The sequence below is a fragment of the Siniperca chuatsi genome, linkage group LG16 (assembly GCF_020085105.1).
Source record: "Siniperca chuatsi isolate FFG_IHB_CAS linkage group LG16, ASM2008510v1, whole genome shotgun sequence".
Classification (NCBI taxonomy): domain Eukaryota; kingdom Metazoa; phylum Chordata; class Actinopteri; order Centrarchiformes; family Sinipercidae; genus Siniperca; species Siniperca chuatsi.
In genome coordinates, this window is record NC_058057.1 from 924,200 (window position 1) to 947,085 (window position 22,886).

Genomic DNA, 22,886 nt, shown 5'->3' on the forward strand with positions numbered 1-22,886 from the left:
TCTACATTAAAGTCATCTGACGCTTTAGTTGCTCGCCTCAAGCTTAACCCAGACAATGGACAGAATATATAATAACAGTAGCAGGCAGCAGTTCAAACAGCCAGAGTTTAGGAATGACAACTGGATGCGTTGCATACATTATAGCAGAGCAGAGTGAACCATTACATTCTGCTATAAACAGGTAAGCACAGCGTTTCTCTAACCTTGCAATACCTGTAAGTGTAAATCCACATCTTTGATGACAGCTGTAACCTGGATGATTAGAAGACATAAAAATTGAAAATGCGACTAAAAGTTCCCTGGCAAATTCAAGTTTTTGTGGAATAAAACTTGTCTAAAACAAAGAATGACAAATGAAAGTGTTCCTGAAACTCATACACATTTTTGTCACAAACCTAAATCAAAATGAACACTGCTTTACTGACTGGTGGTTCATTCAAACCACAGTGATGACAAAGAGAATGGCCTGCAATGAAACCAGTCAATCAGTGATTAAAACAGAAAATATTTATTGGTTAAAATAGCTTTTCACAGACACAAATAAATGGGTTTTTGTCTTGCTATCAAGCATTTACACTGTACAACAGTGGATCCCCATGGATTAGCATTGTCTGAATAACTGCAACAAATGACTATTGCTCCTGTTGTCAATGGAAGACATCTCTCACAGAACCAGTCAATGAAACCAGTGGCCAGATGTCTGATATTATGCACTGAAGTGATTTCTGTGTTATAAAATAAATTAGTAACATGTATATCAGAAAACTCTTACCAAGATCTCAGTGCAAACGCCATTGTAGCTGAAAGATCCATGTAACATGTAAGTACCGACAAAATGATGCACCAATGACAATTTAAAAAATTACAATAAAAAGAAAGTAAGTCCAAATTGAGATTTATTTTTGTAGTTGTGGAGCTACATTGGCATATGTTTTAATATAACTGACTAAATATTAGTCCAGATCTATAAGCAGTCTTCTAAAAACTCACATTTTTATTGTGACAGTTAGCTTGATTTACAGTACTAAATATCTATTTCTCAAGCAGCAACGATTACATAGAGTCTGAAAAACAAAACAATACCTACAGAACGGAAAAGCATTCACTCAAATATGTAAAACACAGATAATCATTCTACTGTCTTTCTCTACTACCAACAAAAGATGAAAAACAACAACACTTGTCGAATCAATGAAAAGAAGCCTTTCTTTATGGAGCCCACATAAAAGCAGAAATCAGTGTTTGCCGTGTCACAGCAGCCTCAGCCCTGCCACTCTCACACACCCCAAAAAAGACAAAGAAAACCTCAAAATGAAAACATAACACCACATAAATTCAAAGTTTATCAGGAAACACCAGTCCACGCTGACTGACAAAGTTACTAAAGAAATAAGAGTTTTTACTGTCAATAAATATACAGTTTGTGGGGAGTTAATGTAAGTTGTAATGTTTTCTGCGAGTAAGAGATAATGGATAGTAGTCAATTTTCCCTCTTAGTGTTAGGTGTCCTACAGATGCCAAGCAATAAATATTCACTACAACTGGTATTAAGCAATCTCCCCAAAACCATTACTGTAAGTCACATGCAAAGGATGAGCCAAGTGGTTAACACTTTACATGTTACTCTGCTCTGTCTGTGCGATGGCACTGGCACTATAACTCCTGTCTGTTGTGACTGAGAGACTACAATGTGATTTTAATTGAGAACTGGGATAAGAAGTTATGACGTAAGTGAAAACAGAGGAAAATGTATTAATAATGTTAATTCACACATAAATTCAGATTTATTACACAAACAAATTGTAACTGTAAGAGCAACTCAATGCAAGTGTGGCCGAGTCCATCAAACTCTTTCAATACAAACATGTCTGAAAAACACTCAAGTGCAGTGTTAGTAGACATGGAGTGTGTGTGTGTGTGTGTGTGTGTGTGTGTGTGTGTGTGTGTGTGACCTCACCTGTCTCAGTGAGGAAAAATTCAGCTTCAGACAGCTAACATAACCTATGTTTACGTGTTCCCGACAAGAGACTGACTGTCCTGTCTCAGGAGCTAACGTGACGGTTGTGTGACATCATTCTGCAGTAATACCTATTAGGGACGAAGAAAGCGAGTGACTTCAACACTGGAGAGTTTACATCCTATCTCTTACCAAAACTCAGTGTTGGTTTTTAACCATAAAGGAGATGGTTTCCTAACCTTAACTAAATCCTTTAGTTACCTTAACCACAGAGGTGGCAAACGACAAATCTTTCATATGAGTCTATTTTGTCATATGGGTAGCAAACTGTCCACGGTTGCAGTAATAATTATTGTCTGCAATCTGAATGGACATTCTGGATGTGTTCACCTTCAACTCACTTTTTCAATTCCAAATTATATGGTTTAGATCATTTGGCTAAATTAGGGATTTGGGACATGTGGAGATTTGTTTCTTGCCCTACTGGACTCTACTTTTATTTATTAGTTTATTTGACAGAGACAATGCTCATTGATTAACAGAAAAAAAGCACTGGAGCTGAACCAGAGTTAGAGAGAAGGCACATTTTTATCTGGTCAGATGTTACAAAGACACAACGAAGAAGGCATCCTGTTGTAAAGCTGTCACCATACCTTCAGCTCTCAGCTATGACAGTGGTAAGTAAAATGCTGTCACCAACAGGAAGAGATAAAACAAGAAGAAAACTGAATTTTCCTTTAATGAAACCTTGGCAAATTAAAACCAAATCAGTCACTTAGACCAGTGTGGTCCTCTGCTCTTGAACTGATCAGTGACTGGTTTTAAGGAGTGCCTCTGTTAGACTCTTGCACCATTCCTGCGGCTGTTCTGTTCTCTTAAAGCTGGGTTAGCTCCACTAAAAAGTTACGGTAAAAGTCATTGAAAAAGTATTTGAAACTTGTACCTTTGACAGTGTTACATAACAAGTTTAAATGTCTCTTTGATTGACTAAGAGTCTCTATGCTGAAGACAGTGATTGAGGTTAGCCCCACCTCTTATATGAAGCTATGTGATCAAGTGTCTCCTGATTCACTGGCTGCAGCCACACATCCTGTCAGCCAGGCAGAGGTGGTAGGAGGAGGAACCAGGGCTTACACGTCCAGGTCGTCTGGCCTGGCTCGGCTGCTCATCCGGCTGCTGGCCCGGCTACAGGGCCTGGCGTCCATCAGCGCCAGCGGCTGCAGCTCGTGTCCTGCTGAGGACAGTTTCTTATGCTCGTGGGTATCATCTGGGAAGTCAAAGGCTTGTGCATGGGAATTTGAAATAGTGCTTCCTCCACCATTCTGGCCGAGCCGGTTCTGCTCTGTGGAGTAGTTGGCCCAGTTCTGCTCATTGGCCTGCTTATTATAATTACGGCACGAGCCGGTTCCCCGCTCCCCTGTGGCCAGCTTGTAGCCTGGGGGGGACATGGGTGAGAGTGGGGCAGTCGGGGAGGAACAGCCGTTATAGTAGGCGTACTTGGTGGAGGACAGTTCTTTAGGGGTGGGGCTCAAGGTGCCTCCACTGGGGTAGAGCGTGGGCGGCTGTTTGCTCTTCACGCGATCTTTGATCCTCTTAAAAAACACATAGAAAAGCTCGATGACGTTGAGCAGCAGGGACACCAGTGAGACCACCAGCATGAAGATGATGAAGACGGTCTTCTCTGTGGGACGGGACAGGAAACAGTCCACCCTGTGAGGGCATGGGGACCGCTCACAGGTGTAGACTGCAGCCAGGCTGAAGCCGTATATGTACCACTGGATAACCAGGAACCCCACCTCAAACATGGACTTGAAGAAAATGCTGACTATATAGGTTCTGAGCAGGGCCCCCTTCATCTTCACTTTGCCGTGCTCCTCAATGCCATACTTTAGCTTTTTCATCTCAATTTTCTTCAGTGGGATGTCAACATCACCGCCATCATTTTGCACAGCTTTAAGCTCCTCCTCCTTCCTGTTGAATTTCTGTTCCTTCCTGTTCAGATAGAAGACATGAGCCAAGTAGAGGAGTGTGGGCGTTGACACAAAGATGATCTGGAGGACCCAGAAGCGAACGTGGGAGATGGGGAAGGATTTGTCATAGCAGACATTCTCACAACCAGGCTGCTGGGTGTTACATTTAAAGGCAGACTGCTCGTCTCCCCAGGCCGATTCCACCGCAGTACCTAGGACCAGGATCCTGAAGATGAAGAGGACCGACAGCCAGACCTTCCCCCCGGCAGTAGAGTAGGCCTGGACCTTGTCCAGCAGACGACCCAGAGCGCTCCAGTCACCCATTCTCAGGGAGCGTTAGCTGGTGAAAAAAAGGGCAATGTTGAACTGGCAATACTATACAGACAGCATTATTAACACTATTAAAAACTGTTACACGGATACAGTATAACATATGTAGGCTCAAAACAGTTAGGGAAGATTAACATCCTCTGCATTCTTGACATTTGGCAGCATTATGTGATTAAACAGCATCATTATTGAAGGAGACAAAACTAGATGTTTCATGACGCAAAACATAAGCTAATCCAATTACTGAGAGCAGGGGCAGAAAACACGTTTCGGTTGGTTTATGCAACACTGCCCTTTAAATCCAGGCAAGGACGTGAAAACAGGAAATGAAATGTGACTCATTAAGTAAATAAAATCTTTAACAAACTTTAAGTATTCATCAAAAATAAAAAGTGCTTTAGATTGGATTGATAGAGCAAGTTTAAGAAAACCTGACTCCTGTTACATTCTTCACATCAGCAAGATGATCAAATCAATCATTCTTTGACTTCTCTCAGTCTCAAGCACAGTCATCAACCTGGTCACCCATATCTCAGTCACATGAGAGGATTCTACCCACAGCACCTTTCTGCTGCACTAACCCTCTTTCTCAGGGCTTCAAACGATGTCAAGTGAAAATGTGCTCACTATTGTCTTGCACAGCTTTTAGGGCACTTTTAAAAATGTGTGTCAGCGTTTAGACATGCTAACAACTTGCATATTCCTTTTCTTATTGTGCAGTAACAAAAGTATCTGCTTCAACTACCAAAGGTTTTTCAGGCCTGCAATGCCTCAAAAGTTGCTCTTGTCTGTGAAGCACAGAGCGAGGAGGAGAGAATAAATGAGGAATAGAACACACAAAGCCTGATCATCAGCAGACCAAGCCCGTCTGCTGGGCACACATGCAGAAAGGCCTCCGAGAACAGTAGAACATCTACTGAATGAACACAACGGACTGTGTACCAATCTGATAAGTGTGTGTGGCAGAACAGACACAGCAGTGAGGCCTGTGGTGGGCTTCTTTCCCCGGTGCTCACAGAGAAGCCCTGCAGAGACACGGAACATGTCCTCTGGGAAAATCATTGCTCCTGACCGTTGGGACACAATGCAGTCCAAAGCTCCAGGGTGTCCCGCTGAAAACTAAGTTCACTTTCATTTCACTACAATTAAAGCAGAGTCACAGTTAGAGGATGCAAACCACTGACTAGCGTACTCTGCAGCACTGTGCTCGTCTGGGCTCGTCCCCTGAAAACTAGCACCCCCCTTGGTCAAAATGAACCGTCGATGCAAGAGTGTCGAAGCTGCAGAACAATAACTACTGCTGAGCTACTCTGGCCAGGTAGTCATTCATGTGAATTAACAAAACACACTGCACAACAAAGCGTAAGAAGAGACCCTTAAAGAGGCTCTAGGAGTCTTTGGGACTTTCTGTGGGGCCTTTAAGTGGTCACCAGTGGGTCCTCAGCACAGTGTGTTTTTACTAGAATTTCATGATAAACCACAGAATGTAAAACAGTTTTAATCAGCTCAACCATTCCATGTGAAATCTATAATCTTTCAGGAATCTGATGGAGGTTTGTAGACTCAAAGGGGGTCTCGTTCCCTGCTCTGACACGAGAATAACCGAGAAGAGTTGTTAACAGGTTAGAGCAGATCTCATGAGGGCTCCAACAGATAGAGACATTTTACTCCAGAGAGCAGGGAGAATCTGGGCCATCCATCATAAGGAAGTTAATGTGGTTTAAGTAGGAACCTCCAGTCAAATCCACATGCTGCCAAACATGTGCTCTCACTTAGCTTCTAATAAACCATACACTGTATCCTACCACCTGGAAAATATACAGAATGCATAGTCACTCTGTAGAAATCCCCTTCAGTATGTCAGTCTTCAACACCGGAGCAGAAAATGGGACAATAAGAGCTGTTTTAGTATTACACAGAGAATATCCCGCCACTTTCTACATGAGTGACTTTGTCTGCTGAAAATGACCAAGACAGGAAAGAACAATAGACTCCAACACAATGGCTCTGCCTCACTGAAACCTCTGCGGGGTGCTTTTCAGTGAGAAGTGCAGATATGAATGAAAACCCGTCCAAATGATTGAGTATTGTGTTGAAGTTTCTGGTGTTTTCTAGTCCCTGGGTTCTGAGAGAAGCAGGACTCTTTCAATTTAAAACAGAACTTTCCTTAAGTTAAAGTCCAGAGGACAGCTCAGTAAAGCCAGCAGACAGCAACAGGACGTTCTGGATGGAAAAAAGAAGAAACGTAATGCGCTCAGGTTTTCAGCGCGCTTATTTCAGAAATGAAGCAAAATCCAATGAATGAAAAAAGTGTTTATCACACCGTGACTCCCCGAAGGTGTGAGCCTTGCCTTGTCTTTCGCTTAATTGAAGGGAAACGAATAAAGTGGTTTTAAGGACAGTGAAGGGAAATCCTTCAAACTTTCTAAGTTGCACTGCGTAATGTGGAGCGCACCGCAGCTGCCCGACTGTTTCTAACGGGAGGAACGGTAACTTTCTGACCGGGGGAAAGTTTCTTCAAACACGTTCTTTCAAAATCAGAGAGAAAGGGCTTTAACTTACCTGGGCAGTTAGAGAGAGGAAGAAGAGGGCCCAGGGGGACTTTCTCCGCCACTCGTGGAAATCACTCTCTGGAGAAGTTGAAATCCAAGTTTGGGACCAGGAGGGAAACTGAGTCGAACTTGTCAAACTTCCCTTATAAGAGTCCCGTCAGAGAAGCTACAGTCACCTGATGTCTACGTCAAGACCGAAGCCTCTGTCTGCTGGGAGGACCCAGAGCAAAGAGTCCGGGGGGAGTTTGGCTTGACTGTTTCACAGCTGAACATAGGAAGTACAGGGCAGCCCAGATGTAAAGCCTCGGTCCTGCTGCACTTATTATTATTATTATTATTATTATTATTGAAACGGATCAATAAGGGTACTGTGATCAGTGGAGGAATGTGACATTTCCTCAAGTACTGCACTTGACTATTTCTATTTTCTGCTACTTTATACTTCTACTCCACTAATGTGTCTGGCCTGGAGTGCACATCCAGTGTTACACAGCCCACAACTCTCATGATCAACTTCTATATATATATGACAGATTAAACTACCCAACATTTCAAATCAAGCAGCTAAAGCACTGAAGAGCAGCTGACACAATAACTCAGTAACAACTCTGAGAGGCCATGAGTGCCTTCAGCTCATGATACCTGTGGCCTTTGCTTCAGTAACATTTCATTTTGTAATGGAGTATTTTTACGTCGTGGTATTGATACTTTTACTTAAATAAATGCTCTGGAGTGATTGTAATACATTGGAAGATATGTATTTAATCACATTGCTTTTGATTAAGTCATTCAAGTTAATGAGTCTGAAAATCGTTTTCTTAATATAAGACAAAACATTTATGGATGACTAGATAACTGTGCCCGTTTATACTAACAGTGCATCCACAATGTAATTATGATGTGTTTTAATGCTTCATATGAGGCCCTGTGGCTCCTAAGATGCTTTGTAGCTCGGACTTAGTTTTGATTTCAGCTTGAAGCTTTCTTCCGATGGCTCGTCCCTACATCGGTATGTGATCTGCTTGTTTCTTTCAAAGCCCAGTGTTTGAGTGCTTTCTTCTGATGCCTTCTAGTGCTCTTTTGCTTTGGCTTGGGATGAAAAGCCTGGTGTGGTTATGAAGTCTAAAAAGGCCCTATCATCTCTTTAGTGAGTTTTCTGAAGGTGAAAAGGTATTATTATCAGGAATTTAAATATGCTAAATGCTGTTGAAAGTGAACCGTTCTTGAGTATTTTTTAACTTTCCATTAAACCACTTGGGTCTACTGCACTTGACCAGTGCACAGCACCACCTAGTGATGGAAACAATGCAATGCAGGTGTATGTATGGGAACTTGCTACTGTTTACATCCCGTAGTATTACATGGTATTAAATACACTGTACATGTTTTAGGGTTTAACATGGTCATTGGTTTAACAAGACTCACACACACACACACAGCCAATGAGTGACCTCGTTGTTGCTTGAGGCAGCAGCAGATTGGATAGTACTCTTAAATGTCAGTTTCAGTTCTATTTGTTCAGATTTCAGTTCATGTTCTCATAATTAGCAGTAAGATAGTAGAATGTGTCAGTAGTATGCAATAATAAACTTAATATATCTTGATTCTGCCAATTACTGTTGCTAAACTTATGGATGTTGTTCCAGTGTAGTAGATGCATGAGGTATAGTTTGATATAGTAGGCCTATAGTTTGGCTACTGCAGATAGTTGTACTGGCAAGCCTGTAGTTAAATCAGAATCAGAATCAGAAATACTTTATTGATCCCCGAGGGGAAACTCTTTTGTTACAGCAGCTCGCCTTTACGTCAGTGCACACAGGAATATAAGTACTAAGCAAAAAATATAATACACTATAATACAGGTCAGATAAATTAAGTACCAAGTGGGTATAAGTACAAAATTAAAATAAGTGTGAAGTACAAAGTGGGTTTACCGGTTGATGATAATAATACGGTATAAGGTAATAGTGCATGAACTGTCGAGTTAAGTGTAGCTTATTAAGATTATTATGAGATGGAGGATATTGCACAGCAGTAATAGAAGTATGAATAAATATCAATAAATAGGGAATTTTGAACTGAAAAGAGTATATTGCACAGGAGTATTAACACAGAATATTGCACAATATTTCAAGTATTGCAGAGATGTTAATGATCAATGTCCAGTTTAGTGACTTAGGGTCATACAGACTGACACTTAGAGGGAGGAGTTATAGAGTCTGATGGCCACAGGCAGGAAGGACTTCCTGTGGCGCTCTGTGGTGCATTGTGGGAGGATGAGTCTTCCTCTGAAGGTGCTCCTTTGTTTGACCAGCTCGTCATGGAGCGGGTGGGAGACACTGTCCAAGATGGCGTGTAGTTTACCCAGCATCCTCCTCTCTGACACCACCTACAGAGAGTCCAGCTCCACCCCCACATGTCACCGGCCTTACGGATCAGTTTGTTGAGTCTGTTAGCGTCCGCTACCCTCAGCCTGCTGCCCCAGCATGCAACAGCATACAGGATAGCACTGGCCACCACAGGCTCATAAAACATCCTCAGCATTGTCCGGCAGATGTTGAAGGACCTCAGCCTCCTCAGGAAATAGAGGCGGCTCTGGCCCTTCCTGTATAGAGCTTGAGTGTTCTTAGCCCAGTCCAGTTTATTGTCCATGTGTACTCCCAGGTACTAAAAAAATACTGGCATGCCCACATGCACATTGAAAACATAATTGCTCACTATAATTGTTCCTCCTGTCCATACTGGCCACAAGGAGATCCCATTCCTAAAGTGATTTCCATGTAAGTAATGGGGAACAAAATCCACAGTCCTAGTTCTGTGTAAAAATGCATTCTAAAGTTCAGCTGAAGCTATGAGACTTCAGCAGTCTGAGCTAGACAAATAAAGTGGGTATCATCCAAAGTTACAAGTTACAATGTGCTTCCTCAGTGTTTGCTTGATGATCCACGGCAGAGGGATTGTAACACAAAGTGGGAATATGGTACAAATATGACTGTGACTTTGGATGACACCCACTTGGTTTTTCTATCTCAGACTGCTTAATCCTTTGGTTGAACTTTATAGAACGAGGACTGTGGATTTTGTCCCCCGTCACTTACACTGAAATCGCTTTAGGAAGGGATTTCTTCACAGCCAGTATGGACAGGAGGAACAATTATGGAGACCAAAAACATTTTCAATGCACACCTAGGCATATGAATATTGCTTTAAGACAATCTTGCAAAAATATGTGAACCTATCATTTAAATATGAAGCCGGCTAGAGCTCAATCATGTACTGCAGGTGCTGTCTTATGATCCTTTTTGGCAACAGCTTTGGGAATTCTCAAATACTGTGGACTGTAATTTTCTGCTAGTTTATTTTTTGTTATGGGAGCTCAGCTCAGTTTTCTTGTAGACCACACACATGTGCTGATAGTCATTTAAGTTCATTCAGTGAAGTTGACAAGGCACATAGTAGACATGGACAGAGTAAATATATATGGGATTGCTTGTAATTCATGCTGTGACCAGGACACTGAATCTGAATGCCTGGAGTAAAGTTGAAATCTGGGGGTTTTACTGAGTGCCAGCCTACCTACCTACCATACAGTCCTTCACCTCTTTCGCACACACACAGGGGGAGAGATTTTTTTGTAACGTAGACTAGGTGAAACAGTATGATGATAATATAAATCACCGTATAACAGGCCAGGTTCATCATATGTGCATAACTAAGTATTGTAATGTATACCTTTTGAATGTAATTGTTACGGACAGAGCAGGCCAGAGACACCAAGATGAGACAGGAGGTATTTTATTGTGCACGATATGACAGGCAAAGTGGGAATGTTACTGATACCGTCCTTTTGGCTAGCCGAACTGGAGATCTAGGGCTGCAGAGCCACACACGGGAGACTGAAGATCGGGGGCTGTGGAGACACCCACGGGAGACTGGAGGTCCACGGAACCGGGACCGGGAGCTCTGGAACTGAGAAGGCGTTAGCTGAAGCGAGGTAGGAGTCCGTAACATAGTCTTGGCTGGATACTGAGATCTGTCCTATACTAAACAAGACCAGACACTGACTGAGGTGTGGGATGAAGTTATATAATGGAGTGGAGTACTGATGAAATGCAGGTGTGTGATTAATGACAGGTGTGAGTGATTACCGGCTGGTGAGGACATGACAGGCTGTGACAGTAATGTCTTAATTTTTTATTTTGTTTTATTTATTCATTTTAAACAATACATATGTTTCCTGCCTTCCTGACTTCTTCTCTTAGAGGCACCAATACAAAATATAATGATGATTTTAGATGAAAACATGGAAAATATGGAGAAATCATCTAAATCTGTCCATGTAACTATCATAAATGTGGGCAGTGCAGTGGTTAGTGTGGTGTAATGTAATCAGTTTGGCATTAACCTGTTGATGATGTCATGGGTTGGGCTAGGTATGGTTCCGTGTCACCGGCTCTGCTAGTTAGTCACGCATGGAATACTTAATTGCCAGTATTGTTCAAGTAAAGGTTCTGAATGCTAATCTCAAAGTAGTGTTTACTGTCTGTGAAAGAACCCAACACAACTGGGCACTTTCACTGTTAAACCTTCAGAACCCTTCGACTTCAAGAAGTGGATTAGGAGATTTGAGTGTTTCAGACTGGCAAGTAATTTGAACAATTCCTCCGAAGCTAACCAAGTAAACACACTGGTATACTGCATGGGGGACAAGGCTGACGACGTGCTAAGATTAAGGATTCAACTAATATTTTGTTCCAAAGAAAAACGTAATACATGAACGGGCTAAGTTCAACAAGAGAGTACAGCAGCATACTGTAACAGTGGACTCATTTATCACAGCACTTTATGCACTGGAAGAGAGAACTGTGAGTATTAAAGATTCATCACTGTCAGAGAGAATTCAACTCGACAAGGGTCTCAGCATCACAAGCTATCACAATGGCTAGACAGTCAGAGGAAATAAAGCAGCAACAGACTGGTTTAGGAGAAATAAGTGCTAGTAAAGCAGCTATGGATGTTATACACATTAAGAGAGGGAAACAGCACAAAGTCAAGGATCAGACACAGGTACATCCAAAAGCTAAGAAAACCATCACCCAGGACTTCGGTGCCCAGCTAAAAGTGCAGAATGCTACAACTGCGGTTAACGAGGACATTATGGGAAAGTACATAGGTCAACCAGTACATGAATGAGGACATGAGGACATGAATGGACTGTTTCTAGGAGGGGTGGCTTCCAGTGAGGACATCAACATAAGAGGCAGTAAGGTAACCTTCAAAAGAGATATTGAGCCGATGTTACAGCCATTCCCGAGCAGGTGTTCAAAAGAGTCATACACGGAGGTGGGAAGCTAGATAAAGCCCAGAAACCACTCTATGGTCCTGGTGGAGTGAAACTGACTGTCCTGGGGTCAGCTCCAGAAACACACTCACATAGAGAGAGGAGCACCACAGAGAAAATCTTTGTAGTGAGGAATTTACAAGTGACGCTACTGAGCAGACCAGCTTCAGTGAGACTCAAGCTAGTAGCCAGAGTCAACACCATAGACCGAGAGACTCTCAGAACGACATATCCTAAACTCTGTGATGGACTCGGGCTGGTTCAGAAGCCTTATGCCAACCCCCGACGCCAAGCAATTTTCTCTTAAAGTGCCATGGCGGGTCCCAATGGTAGCCCCGAAAAAGAACAAACAGGAAGTCCACATTTGTGTGGACATGACACCCCTAAATTAGTCAGTGTGCCGGGAAAAGTTCATCCTCCCTTCTGTAGACCAAACTGTAGGCATACTCACATGTGCACAACATTTCACTAAGCAGGACACGAACATGGGCTTCTGGCAATTCCCCTCAGCTCTCTATACCACCTTCATCGGTGTTACCACTTTAACCACCTGCCTTTTGGTATCTCCTCTACCTCCAATTAAAAAGGTCTAAAATATAATCTGGAGCCAGGCCAAAATAATCAATCCTAAAACAAACAGGGAGCCAATGTAAAGAGGCTGAAACAGGTGTGATGTGGTCGTACTTCTTGGTCCTGGTTAACAGCCGAGCAGCTGAGTTTTGTACAGTCTGCAGTCGTGTCAAAGTTTTTTGATTAAGACAAGTGAACAGGCTGTTACAATAAATCAAGGCGTGAGGAGATAAAAGCATGTACAACAGTTTCTGCATCACTAAGATTTAGAATAGATCAGATTTTTGCAATGTTTCTGAGGTGATAAAAACATGATTGGACAAGCTTAGTGATATGTTGCTCAAAATATAAATTGCTATCAAACAGGACACCAAGATTTCTTGCAACAGGCTTGATATGTTGTGACAGGTAGCCAGTAGATGGCAGTATTTGTTTAGTGATATATTGGGGCCCAATAACAAGGATTTCAGTTATATTTGAGTTGAGCTGAAGAAAATGTATCGTCATCCAATTTTTTATGTCAGACAGGCAGTTGTAACAGATAATCCAGGCTCCACTACCCACTAATTATCCACACCTGCTCCCAGTCACACTCCTGCTCCACATTAGCTCCCAATCACAGCCAGCATAAAAGCCCTGCACTCACCTCAGTATGGGTCTGACCTCGTTTATGATCAGGACTTGCCATGCTACTTGGCATTACACCTATTCTCCCTGTCTCCAGCGAGTCTTCCCCGTCCACATACCTGTATATCTGTACTATCGGGCTGTCATCCAATAAAGAACATTCAGAGTTGTCGAAGTGCGCCAACCTCTCTCCGAGTTGGTTTGTGAGAAGGGATCCACACGAGACTTACCAATGTCTTTTACAAGTATTTATTTCCACACAAACAAACAATACAGATATATCTGATAAAACAAACAATACAGATATATCTGGAGACACAACATGTACCGCTCACCGTCTTAAAGCTACGGCTCCCCAGTTGTGTCTGAAGTTTAAGGCACAAAGCAGTTGATTGATGTTAAAGCCACACCCTGTCACACAACATTCAGTATTTTTCCACAGCTTATTCTCTCAGTGCACCTCTGTTAGTATCTGACCTTGGTTTGTACCTTCCCCCACTCTCTTATCTAACTGTTAGTTAGTTGCGGTCTATGGTGCGGCTACAGCTGCTGGCCTGAGAAGTTGCATGAGTTAGACTACACAGGGAAAAACATCTTACATACAGGGTGTCCACAGCACAAGCTATCAGTCATAATATCACAGCCCAGTGTGAATTTCACAATTCCCCCTTTTGATCTCTAAAAAAAGAGATTACTCCTAACGCCATCTTTCCAATTCCATCTCCTCCTCTGGAACTGGTTCAGTAGCACCCAAGAGAGGCATCATCATATTCTTCCCCCCACTCTCTTGTTTCTCAATTGTGGATGTGATTACTCTTACACACAGTGCTCTGGCACATGGAATGCAGCAACACCCGCAAGTTACAATAATAGCTGCAAAAGTAGCTAAAGAAAGCAAAATTTACATATTGGGAGGCAACCTCCCTCCTTTCTCTGGGAATGGATGACCTCTCCTGAAATTCACCACACAAATACAAAGTTAAAGGCAAAATTATTACACTCACAAAAACTACTACAGCAAGCCACTTAGGACTTCCCCACATCCCCATCTTATGACAGGAATTTTTCTATAACCTTGTACTGAAACAGCAACCTCCTTTTTCAGGAGATTAAAACCCTCTATTTCACTTCAGTCTTTTCCTTCTGGATGTGACGTTGTCTTCAACTTCTGGCTGGGAATTCTGTTCGTCTAGCACGCTCTTCTGTGACCTAGATGAGAGGTTACTAGCACTTCACCTTTTGCAGCTCCACACTCCGTCCTGGCTCTTCGGCCGCCGTGCACTGCCTCCAGTGGAACCAGGTGTCGCCTTTACCTTTTACCTGGACCGCATGTGATGTTCTCTCTGTGACCTTGAACAGTCCTGTCCACCTGGGCTCTGACCACTTCCTTTTGATGACTCTCAGTAATACCCACCGGGCTGTGGGTAGAGTGGATCCTTCTGTCAGCGCCTGCCTTTGGCCAACCTGTTTGGAGAAATCTGAAACAAGAGCTTGCTGTTCGATAAAATATGTCTTGTGTTCCATTTTTTCTCCTTCCTCTCCTAGTCCCGGAGCAGCACTGGGCCCCGGAAACTGTCTCCCTGTAAGTAACGCATATGGCGTGAAGCCTGTACTCTGGTTGAGTGAACTCTTGATTGTCATCAGGGCTAGAGATAACGCATCAACCCAATTCAATTTGGTCTGTGCACAGATTTTAGCCAATTTTTGTTTGATGTTTTGGTTCATTCTCTCCACCTTACCTTGTGACTGGGGGTGGTAGACAGTGCCGAATGAATGTTTCAAACCCAGCATTGTTTCTACTCTCCGTAGATCTGTGTTTTTGAAGTGAGTGCCATTATCTGATCTAATTTTTGCTGGAAAACCATGCCTTGGGATTTAATGATTAATCAAGCACTTGATTACAGTGGCACTGTCTTCCTTTTTTGCAGGCCACGCCTCTGGCCAGCCTGTGAACGTATCCACACACACCAACAAATATTTACAACCTCTCACTGACTCAATCATGTCAGTGTAGTCAATTACCACTTCCTGTCCTGGACAAATTGTGATGGGAAACCTTCCCATCTCCGGCCTCACCACTGGTTTGGGATTAAAATGAGAACAAACTGTACAACTTTTTACAAAATGCCTGGTCATGTCTGTAAGGAACGGATGCCACCAAAGTTCCTGTTCATTTGATTCTCTCCAACATGCCCCAAGCCATGTGCTTCTCTCAGGGCTCTTGCCCTGATACCTGGTGGGAGGACCATTCGTCCGTCCGGCCCCCTCCAGAGTCCATTTTGCTCTTTAGCTCCTCTTTGCATCCAGACCGTTTTTTCTTGGTCCCCCGCCCCCTTTTGATATTCTTTTACTGCCTCTGCAGTGCATTTGGGTTGTAGCTCAGTCTCTTCGCTGGTTATCATTTGGTACATTTGCAAGTACCCTGCTGCCTTTTTTGCTGCTGCATCTGCTTCCTGATTTCCTTTCGCCACTGGAGTGTTTGTTTGATCATGTCCTCGACATTTCACCACAGCCACCTTTTTGGTCAGTTTCAGTGCCTCCATCAGCTCTCTCATTTCCCTTTCATGTTTAATTGGCCTGCCCCCTGCTGTTAAGAATCCTGTGCGCATCCACTGTCTCATTTCCACGTGCACTGCGCCAAATCTGTATAGATGGTCACTTCTTTATCTTTTCCCCATTTGAGTGCTTCTGTGACTGCTATGACCTCTGCCCTCTGTGCCGATTGCTGTCCCTGCAGATGCTCTGTTCTTACTGTTTCATATCCTGTGTCTGTCTGCCTGACTACAGCATATCCTGCCTGCAATCCGTTTGTCATGTTTATAACAACACCCATCTGTGAACAACTGTTCTGAGCCTAGCACTGGTTGAGCTTCCAAATCTGCTCTCACCTTGACATCTTTTGTGATTTCCCTCTCGCACTCATGTGGCTCACCTGTTCCCATTCTGTCTGCCATGTTGATGCCTTCATGTGTGACAGTCAAATTTGGTGCCTCCAATATTTTACAGAGTCTCTGTTGTCTAAGAGATGTCATGGTGAATGTCTGTGAGTTTACAAATGCTACTACACTGTGTTGTGAGTACTGTCAAGGGGTGGCCCATTACTATGTGGACTGTCTTCTGGAGGATTTTTGCCACTCCTGCTGCATGTTGTGTGCATGTAGGATGTCTTTATTGACAATGTACTGCAACATAGCGCCATAAATAAAAGGAATATATAAGTTTCTCTCATCCGTTGTGTTGTTGGGATATTTGCGATGCTTTTGAAATGAATGCAGAGTAATTTCATATATCCTTGCTAATGTACTCAAAGCTAATATTAGAACTAGCCTTAGCTAACATGGCTATTGTTAGCCTAGCCACCGTATCCAGTCTGACTAATCTGTAACAGAAATTTAGAGCCAACCAACCACAAAATACTTGTATTGTTTTTGGCACGTTTCATTTATTAGTAGAACGCAATCACACATTACTACATATATAACTCCTGATTCAGCAGCATATACCGTTTTCTACCGGCATAGATATGATTGGCATCGAGGTATTTTCTCACTATGATCTATCTTCGTACAGTCTGAAATGACAATATATGTATGTATTGATTTCACCTGATATAGTTTTACTGTAAATTCCAACATTGGTGTGACTCTACAGAGGTAGGTTCCTATATCTGCCAGGAGGGGGCACTATATAGACATTTGCTAACTTGTTCTCATTCACAGCATTTAACAGCCATTAAACCCAGAGCTGTCAACGTTTTGCAGTCTGGATTATTTTATTAAAGGCAGAATAAGTAGGATTTGTCAGTTGTTGTTGTTTGTAATCACATGATTCAGAATTGGCCCCTCCTCCCCAGCTCAGAGCGAGAGAGAGCGCTAGAGAATGAATGAAGAGAGGGTGTAGCGTTAGCGAGAACACAGCAGTGAATCAGAGAAACAAAATGTTATTTTCTGATTGTTTCATGGCAAATAAAATCGCCATCACCTCCGCACAGACATCTCTGACATCTATAGAGAGCAGAGAACAGAGACGGAGATGTAACCTACGTATTTATAGAGTCCCAACCTCACAGCCTGCAGCTGTCATTGGCTGGGAGCTACACACCGCTGCCCAAAGGTTGACTCCCAGAAACGTCCCGAACACAGCAAACTAAGAAGAAACTAAGAAAATAGAGGCAGAGGGCAGTGTCTCTGCAGATACAGACACTTCTAGTGGGTCACAAGTGATGATTGAGAGGGATTATTTTTGTCTATACATTGATTTTAGGAAATTCCTATTCATTCTACCTTTAAGAAACTGTTGGGGAAATGTGTTTCTCAATTTAACTCTTATGTGCAGAGAAATGACATGTTCTTGCATCCTTCACCATCCTATTATAAAGGAGTAATAACTCTTTCATGGCCACAAAGTGGACCTGGAGACCTGATTTCTTCCATCTGCGTTCTGCTCTTATGCACTAACTTTTACAGCTTTGAATACTGTCATTTAACCATGGCTGTTTTCTAGTCTTTGGGTTTGGTCTATTTTTCAGAGGAGCTATGAGATCTAAGGTTGAAGAACACAGGTAGTTAAAAGAATCAACCAAATCGTTGGTGTTGGAGGAATCGGGAAACACATTGCCAGGAGAATTGAACAGTACACAGAATTTTGAGGCACTATGCTCCTTAAGGATGTGTGTGTATTTGGAGAGAGATAAGACAGTACTAGCAGCCTCTAATTCACAGTTAAAAACAATGCATAGGTGATCAGATACAAACATGTCCCTGATTTCCACAGATGAAGTTTTCAGGCTAAGGACTAAAGACTAGGTCTAAGGTGTGGCCACAGGAATGACTTTGGCCAGACACATTTTGTTGAAAGTTAAGAGTCAGTGATATTTAAAAAATCAGCAGCAAAGGCATTAGAGGAGTCATCAACATGAATATTACAATCACCACAAAGAACAATTCTATCATTATTTAAAACAAGGAGCCAGCTGGTTTAGGGGGGCGATAAATAATAGCAAATATGACCAGGAGGGGGCCACCAAGTTTAAACAGGGAAGGGAAGAAAAATCATTGCAAGCTATGAGGTGTTACGGTTACTAACAGGCAGGGGACACATAGATGGATAGGAATGTTCTTTATTGGTTAACAGCCAGGAGTGGAGAGTGTGGAGATAGGTAACGTGAATGTCGTGAAGTCACTGGAGGTACCACAGGAGACTAGAGAAACCACCGAAGACTGGGGAAACACTGGAAATCATCACAAAGAGGCTCTTTGATAAATGGTAAGCAGAGTCCTAGACGCGAACGAGGTCAGACACTGAATGAGGTGAGTGGAGTGTTCATATACTGGCTGTGATTGGGATTGATGGGGAGCAGGAGTGTGATTGGGAGCAGGTGTGGGTGATTACAGGCTGTGAGGCCTGGCATAACTGTGACAGTACCCCCCTCTCCACGGCCAGCTCCCGAGGGCCGAAAACCCCCCTCCCCCGACGCGGTGGCATGTGCATAGGGAGCAAGCTGATCCAGGGAGCTAGTTGGAGTCTGAGCAGGTGTGGAGCCGGGGAACTCGGCGGTCGGCCTGGAGCTGGAACCGGGGTGGAGCTGGTCATCTCGGGCGGACGACCAGGAGCTTGGACCCGGGTGGAGCTGGTCTCCTCGGGGGGGCGACCGCGAACGCTGGTACCCTCTGGAGACGGGAGGCTGGAGGCCGGCGACGGGACAGCCAGCGGCGGCTGGGCCTCGGAACTGGAGGCAGGCGAGCTGCTGGGAGGCGGAGCAAGGCGAGCTGCTGGGAGGCGGAGCAAGGCGAGCTGCTGGGAGGCGGAGCAGGGGAACTGCTGAGAGGCGGAGGATTACAAACACTTCACTTTTTTATTCAACTCAACTTCAAAATTAATCACACTTCTAGATATCAATGTAAATGAAAACGATTAAGCAAATATAAAAGGAATATACTTTGAACTAATACATAAAACTTCAAACAAGAAAAAATGTTTTTTGTTTTTTTTTAAACATTCATTACTAAATGAAAATCATAGTTATGAAGAATCACTCAAATCAACACTGTCTGTAGGAACTTTCTCCAGTGTTCTTTTAATGACCTTCAGACTGTTTTACTTTCCCTCACTCATTGCTTTTCCGGCCCTACACGGCTGTGACCACCACAGGGTTCTGGCCCTCAAAGTCAGACTCAGTCTTCCCAATCTGTGAAATAGGATGAGACAAGAGGAAAGAATGGAACGTTTTTGACCATTATGTTAACTAACTTTTTAGCACACCCTTTTACTATGGCAGTGATGAAGGCACGCACAAATATTAGCACAATTACTCCTACCACTAGTACAATGATGAAACACATAATGGCTGATCCCCAGGGCCCCAAAACTCTAGTTAAATCACCGACTGGATCGAATCCATGCACTCTGGGTAATTCTGCTATTCCCTGAGCCGTGTCCTTATAACTGCGCAGACCCCACCCTGTGATGCTAACGGTCCAAAGCCATTAGTTTTTGCAAAGCAACATCAGAAGTATTTGTAAATGTTCAGTATACTGCATACCAGCATCTGTCCCCTGTCCTCTGACCTATCCGAAATGCAAGGTGGTCCCAAGCATCAGTTCACTGAGAGGGCGCTGGGGAAAATGACACACGCTCACTTGTGCATGTCTTCTCCTTTAATAGGCTTCATACCTGTGTTTTATAAATCTTTGCTATAAAAGTTCCTTTAAATAGTCAGATTCTGGATATTCATCCCGTGTCTCTGTCCCTCTAGTCAACATGCAGTGAGACTGAGTACACACAGAGGTGTCAACCCCCACCCCTCCCTTTCTCTCTCTCACACACACACACAAACACGTTACACAACAGATCATCCATAAACTAACAGCCACTTTGGCAGATTATTATTATTATTATTATTATTATTATTATTATTATGTGTTTGTCACAGATCAAACTAACAGCCATCATGGTTTTAGTTGTGCTTGTGATTTTGGACTAATGTGTAAGACAATGCTCTCGACCACCAATTAACCAAAAAACCACTTGGTTTTTCCTTTCATTTGAAACCCATCTTCAGCTACACATAGTTGCAGGTCTTCTGGCTGCTTTAGTATGGATTGCTGAATATCATCATTGTAAAACACACAAGCTGAGCAACAGAATATGCTCTAAACTGTCCAGATAACTTTTATGTACAGTTGTTCATAATGTAGAATTGACAACTCAAATGATTGACAATATCTTTAGTCACACTGTGAATTAAACTGTATTGTACAGGTGCACCTGTGGAGAATGCAGGACAATGCCCACAGAGGATGAGAATGTCTGCTGCAAAGACTATAATGCTGTATGTAAAGATAAACAAATGTGTCTTCCACAATGATCATTCAAAGTATGAATACGCAACCGTCTAGACGTCTAGCACTAAAACACTTTATAACACATACTCCAACTGATTCAGAATAGATATGGAGAGCTTCCGGAAGAGCCACGGTGCAGGACTCTTCATCCAGGCCTTGAGCCTGTTTGCTTGAACCCCTACACCTACCAGGCAGACCATGGGCCACTGGAGATGAAGGAAAGAGCTGTGTAAGTTAGACAATAAATATTTTTATTTTTATTTTTATTTTGAATGTGTAGAAATTACATTTGTGTTGATCAAATGGTATGTCTTTAAAAAATTGGTAAGGTTTAGGACTCAAGTCGCACTGTTTATGCAATCATATTAGTGATGTTGATTTAATGTATACATGGATTTGTGAATAAATAAACTATGGGAGAGTTCACTACATTACAGTATCTTGAGGATCAATGCGCACCGAAAACAATATAATTTGCTTTAAATATGCAAACAAAGTATAATGATGTTACACTAACACATACATTAGTCAAGTAAAGTCAATTTTATTTATATAGCCCAATATCTGTACAATAAATGCAACCACAAGGGGGCACAAGCCAGTGTCTTCTTGTGCCAGTCCCAAGTCTGGATAAATGCAGAGGGTTGTGTCAGGAAGGGCATCTGACGTAAAACACATGCCAAATTATAAATGCGAATCGTGAAAATGACTTCCATACCGGATCGGTCGGGGCCCGGGTTAACAACGACCGCCACCGGTGCTGTTGACCTGCAGGGTACCGGTGGAAATTGGACTACTGTTGGTCAAAGACGAAGAAGGAGAGGAGGAAGGTGTGTTCGTAGGCAGAGAAAGAAGAGGAAAGCTAAGAATGTAGGACTGACAGTAGGGACTTTGAATGTTGGGACTATGACAGGGAAGGCTAGAGAGTTGATTGACATGATGCAGAGAAGGAAGGTGGACATACTGTGTGTCCAGGAGACCAGGTGGAAAGGTAGCAAGGCTAGAAGCTTAGGAGCAGGGTTCAAGTTGTTCTACCATGGGTCAGATAGGAAGAGAAACGGAGTAGGAGTTATCCTGAAAGAGGAGTTTGTGAGGAATGTTCTAGAGGTGAAAAGAGTATCAGACAGGTTGATGAGTCTGAAGCTGGAAATTGAAGGGGTGATGTTCAATGTTGTGAGTGGTTATGCCCCACAGGTAGGATGTGAGTTAGAAGAGAAGGAGAAATTCTGGACTGAGTTAGATGAAGTGATGCAGAGCATCCCCAGAGGTGAGAGAGTGGTGATTGGTGCAGATTTCAATGGGCATGTAGGTGAAGGGAACAGAGGTGATGAGAATGTGATGGGCAGGTTTGGTCTTCAGGACAGGAAGACAGACTGAGACAGACTCTGGGTGGTCAGGAAGTGCTCCCAGATGACTGGACCACTACAGCTACTGTGATCAGGGAGACAGGTAGGAGGGTACTCGGTGTGTCATCTGGAAAGAGGAAAGTGGACAAGGAGACTTGGTGGTGGAACGAGGAAGTTCAGGAGTGTATACAGAGAAAGAGGTTAGCTAAGAAGAAGTGGGACACTGAGAGGACTGAAGAGAGTAGACAGGAGTACAGGGAGATGCAGCGTAAGGTGAAGGTAGAGGTGGCAAAGGCCAAACAAAGAGCATATGAGGACTTGTATGCTAGGTTGGACACTAAAGAGGGAGAGGTGGATTTGTACAGGTTGGCCAGACAAAGAGATAGAGATGGGAAGGATGTGCAGCAGGTTAGGGTGATTAAAGATAAAGATGGAAATGTATTGACAGGTGCCAGGAGTGTGATGGGAAGATGGAAGGAGTACTTTGAAGAGTTGATGAATGAGAAAAATGAAAGGGAATGAAGAGTAGAAGAGGTGACTGGTGTGGAGCAGGAAGTAGCAAAGATTAGCAAGAGTGAAGTGAGGAGGACGTTGAAGAGGATGAAGAGTGGAAACGCAGTTGGTCCTGATGACATACCTGTGGAGGTATGGAAGTGTTTAGGAGAGGTGGCAGTAGAGTTTCTGACTACTTTAATTAACAAGATCTTGGAGAGTGAGAGGATGCCCGAGGAATGGAGGAGAAGTGTACTGGTGCCAATTTTTAAGAACAAGGGAGATGTGCAGAGCTGTGGCAACTACAGAGGAATAAAGCTGATGAGCCATACAATGAAGTTGTGGGAAAGAGTAGTGG

The 22,886-nt window shown here is 43.1% G+C and overlaps 1 protein-coding gene across 1 annotated transcript; it reads right to left on the reverse strand.

Moving 5' to 3' along the window:
* Positions 1 to 492: 492 nt before the first annotated feature.
* gja1b (gap junction protein alpha 1b) lies at positions 493 to 6,971 on the reverse strand. The gene is made up of 2 exons (XM_044168753.1): positions 6,820 to 6,971; positions 493 to 4,267 (listed from the first exon to the last, which is right to left on the reverse strand). The coding sequence occupies exon 2, from the start codon at positions 4,249 to 4,251 to the stop codon at positions 3,088 to 3,090; it is 1,164 nt and encodes a 387-aa protein (XP_044024688.1). The 5' UTR covers positions 4,252 to 4,267; positions 6,820 to 6,971; the 3' UTR covers positions 493 to 3,087.
* Positions 6,972 to 22,886: the final 15,915 nt, after the last annotated feature.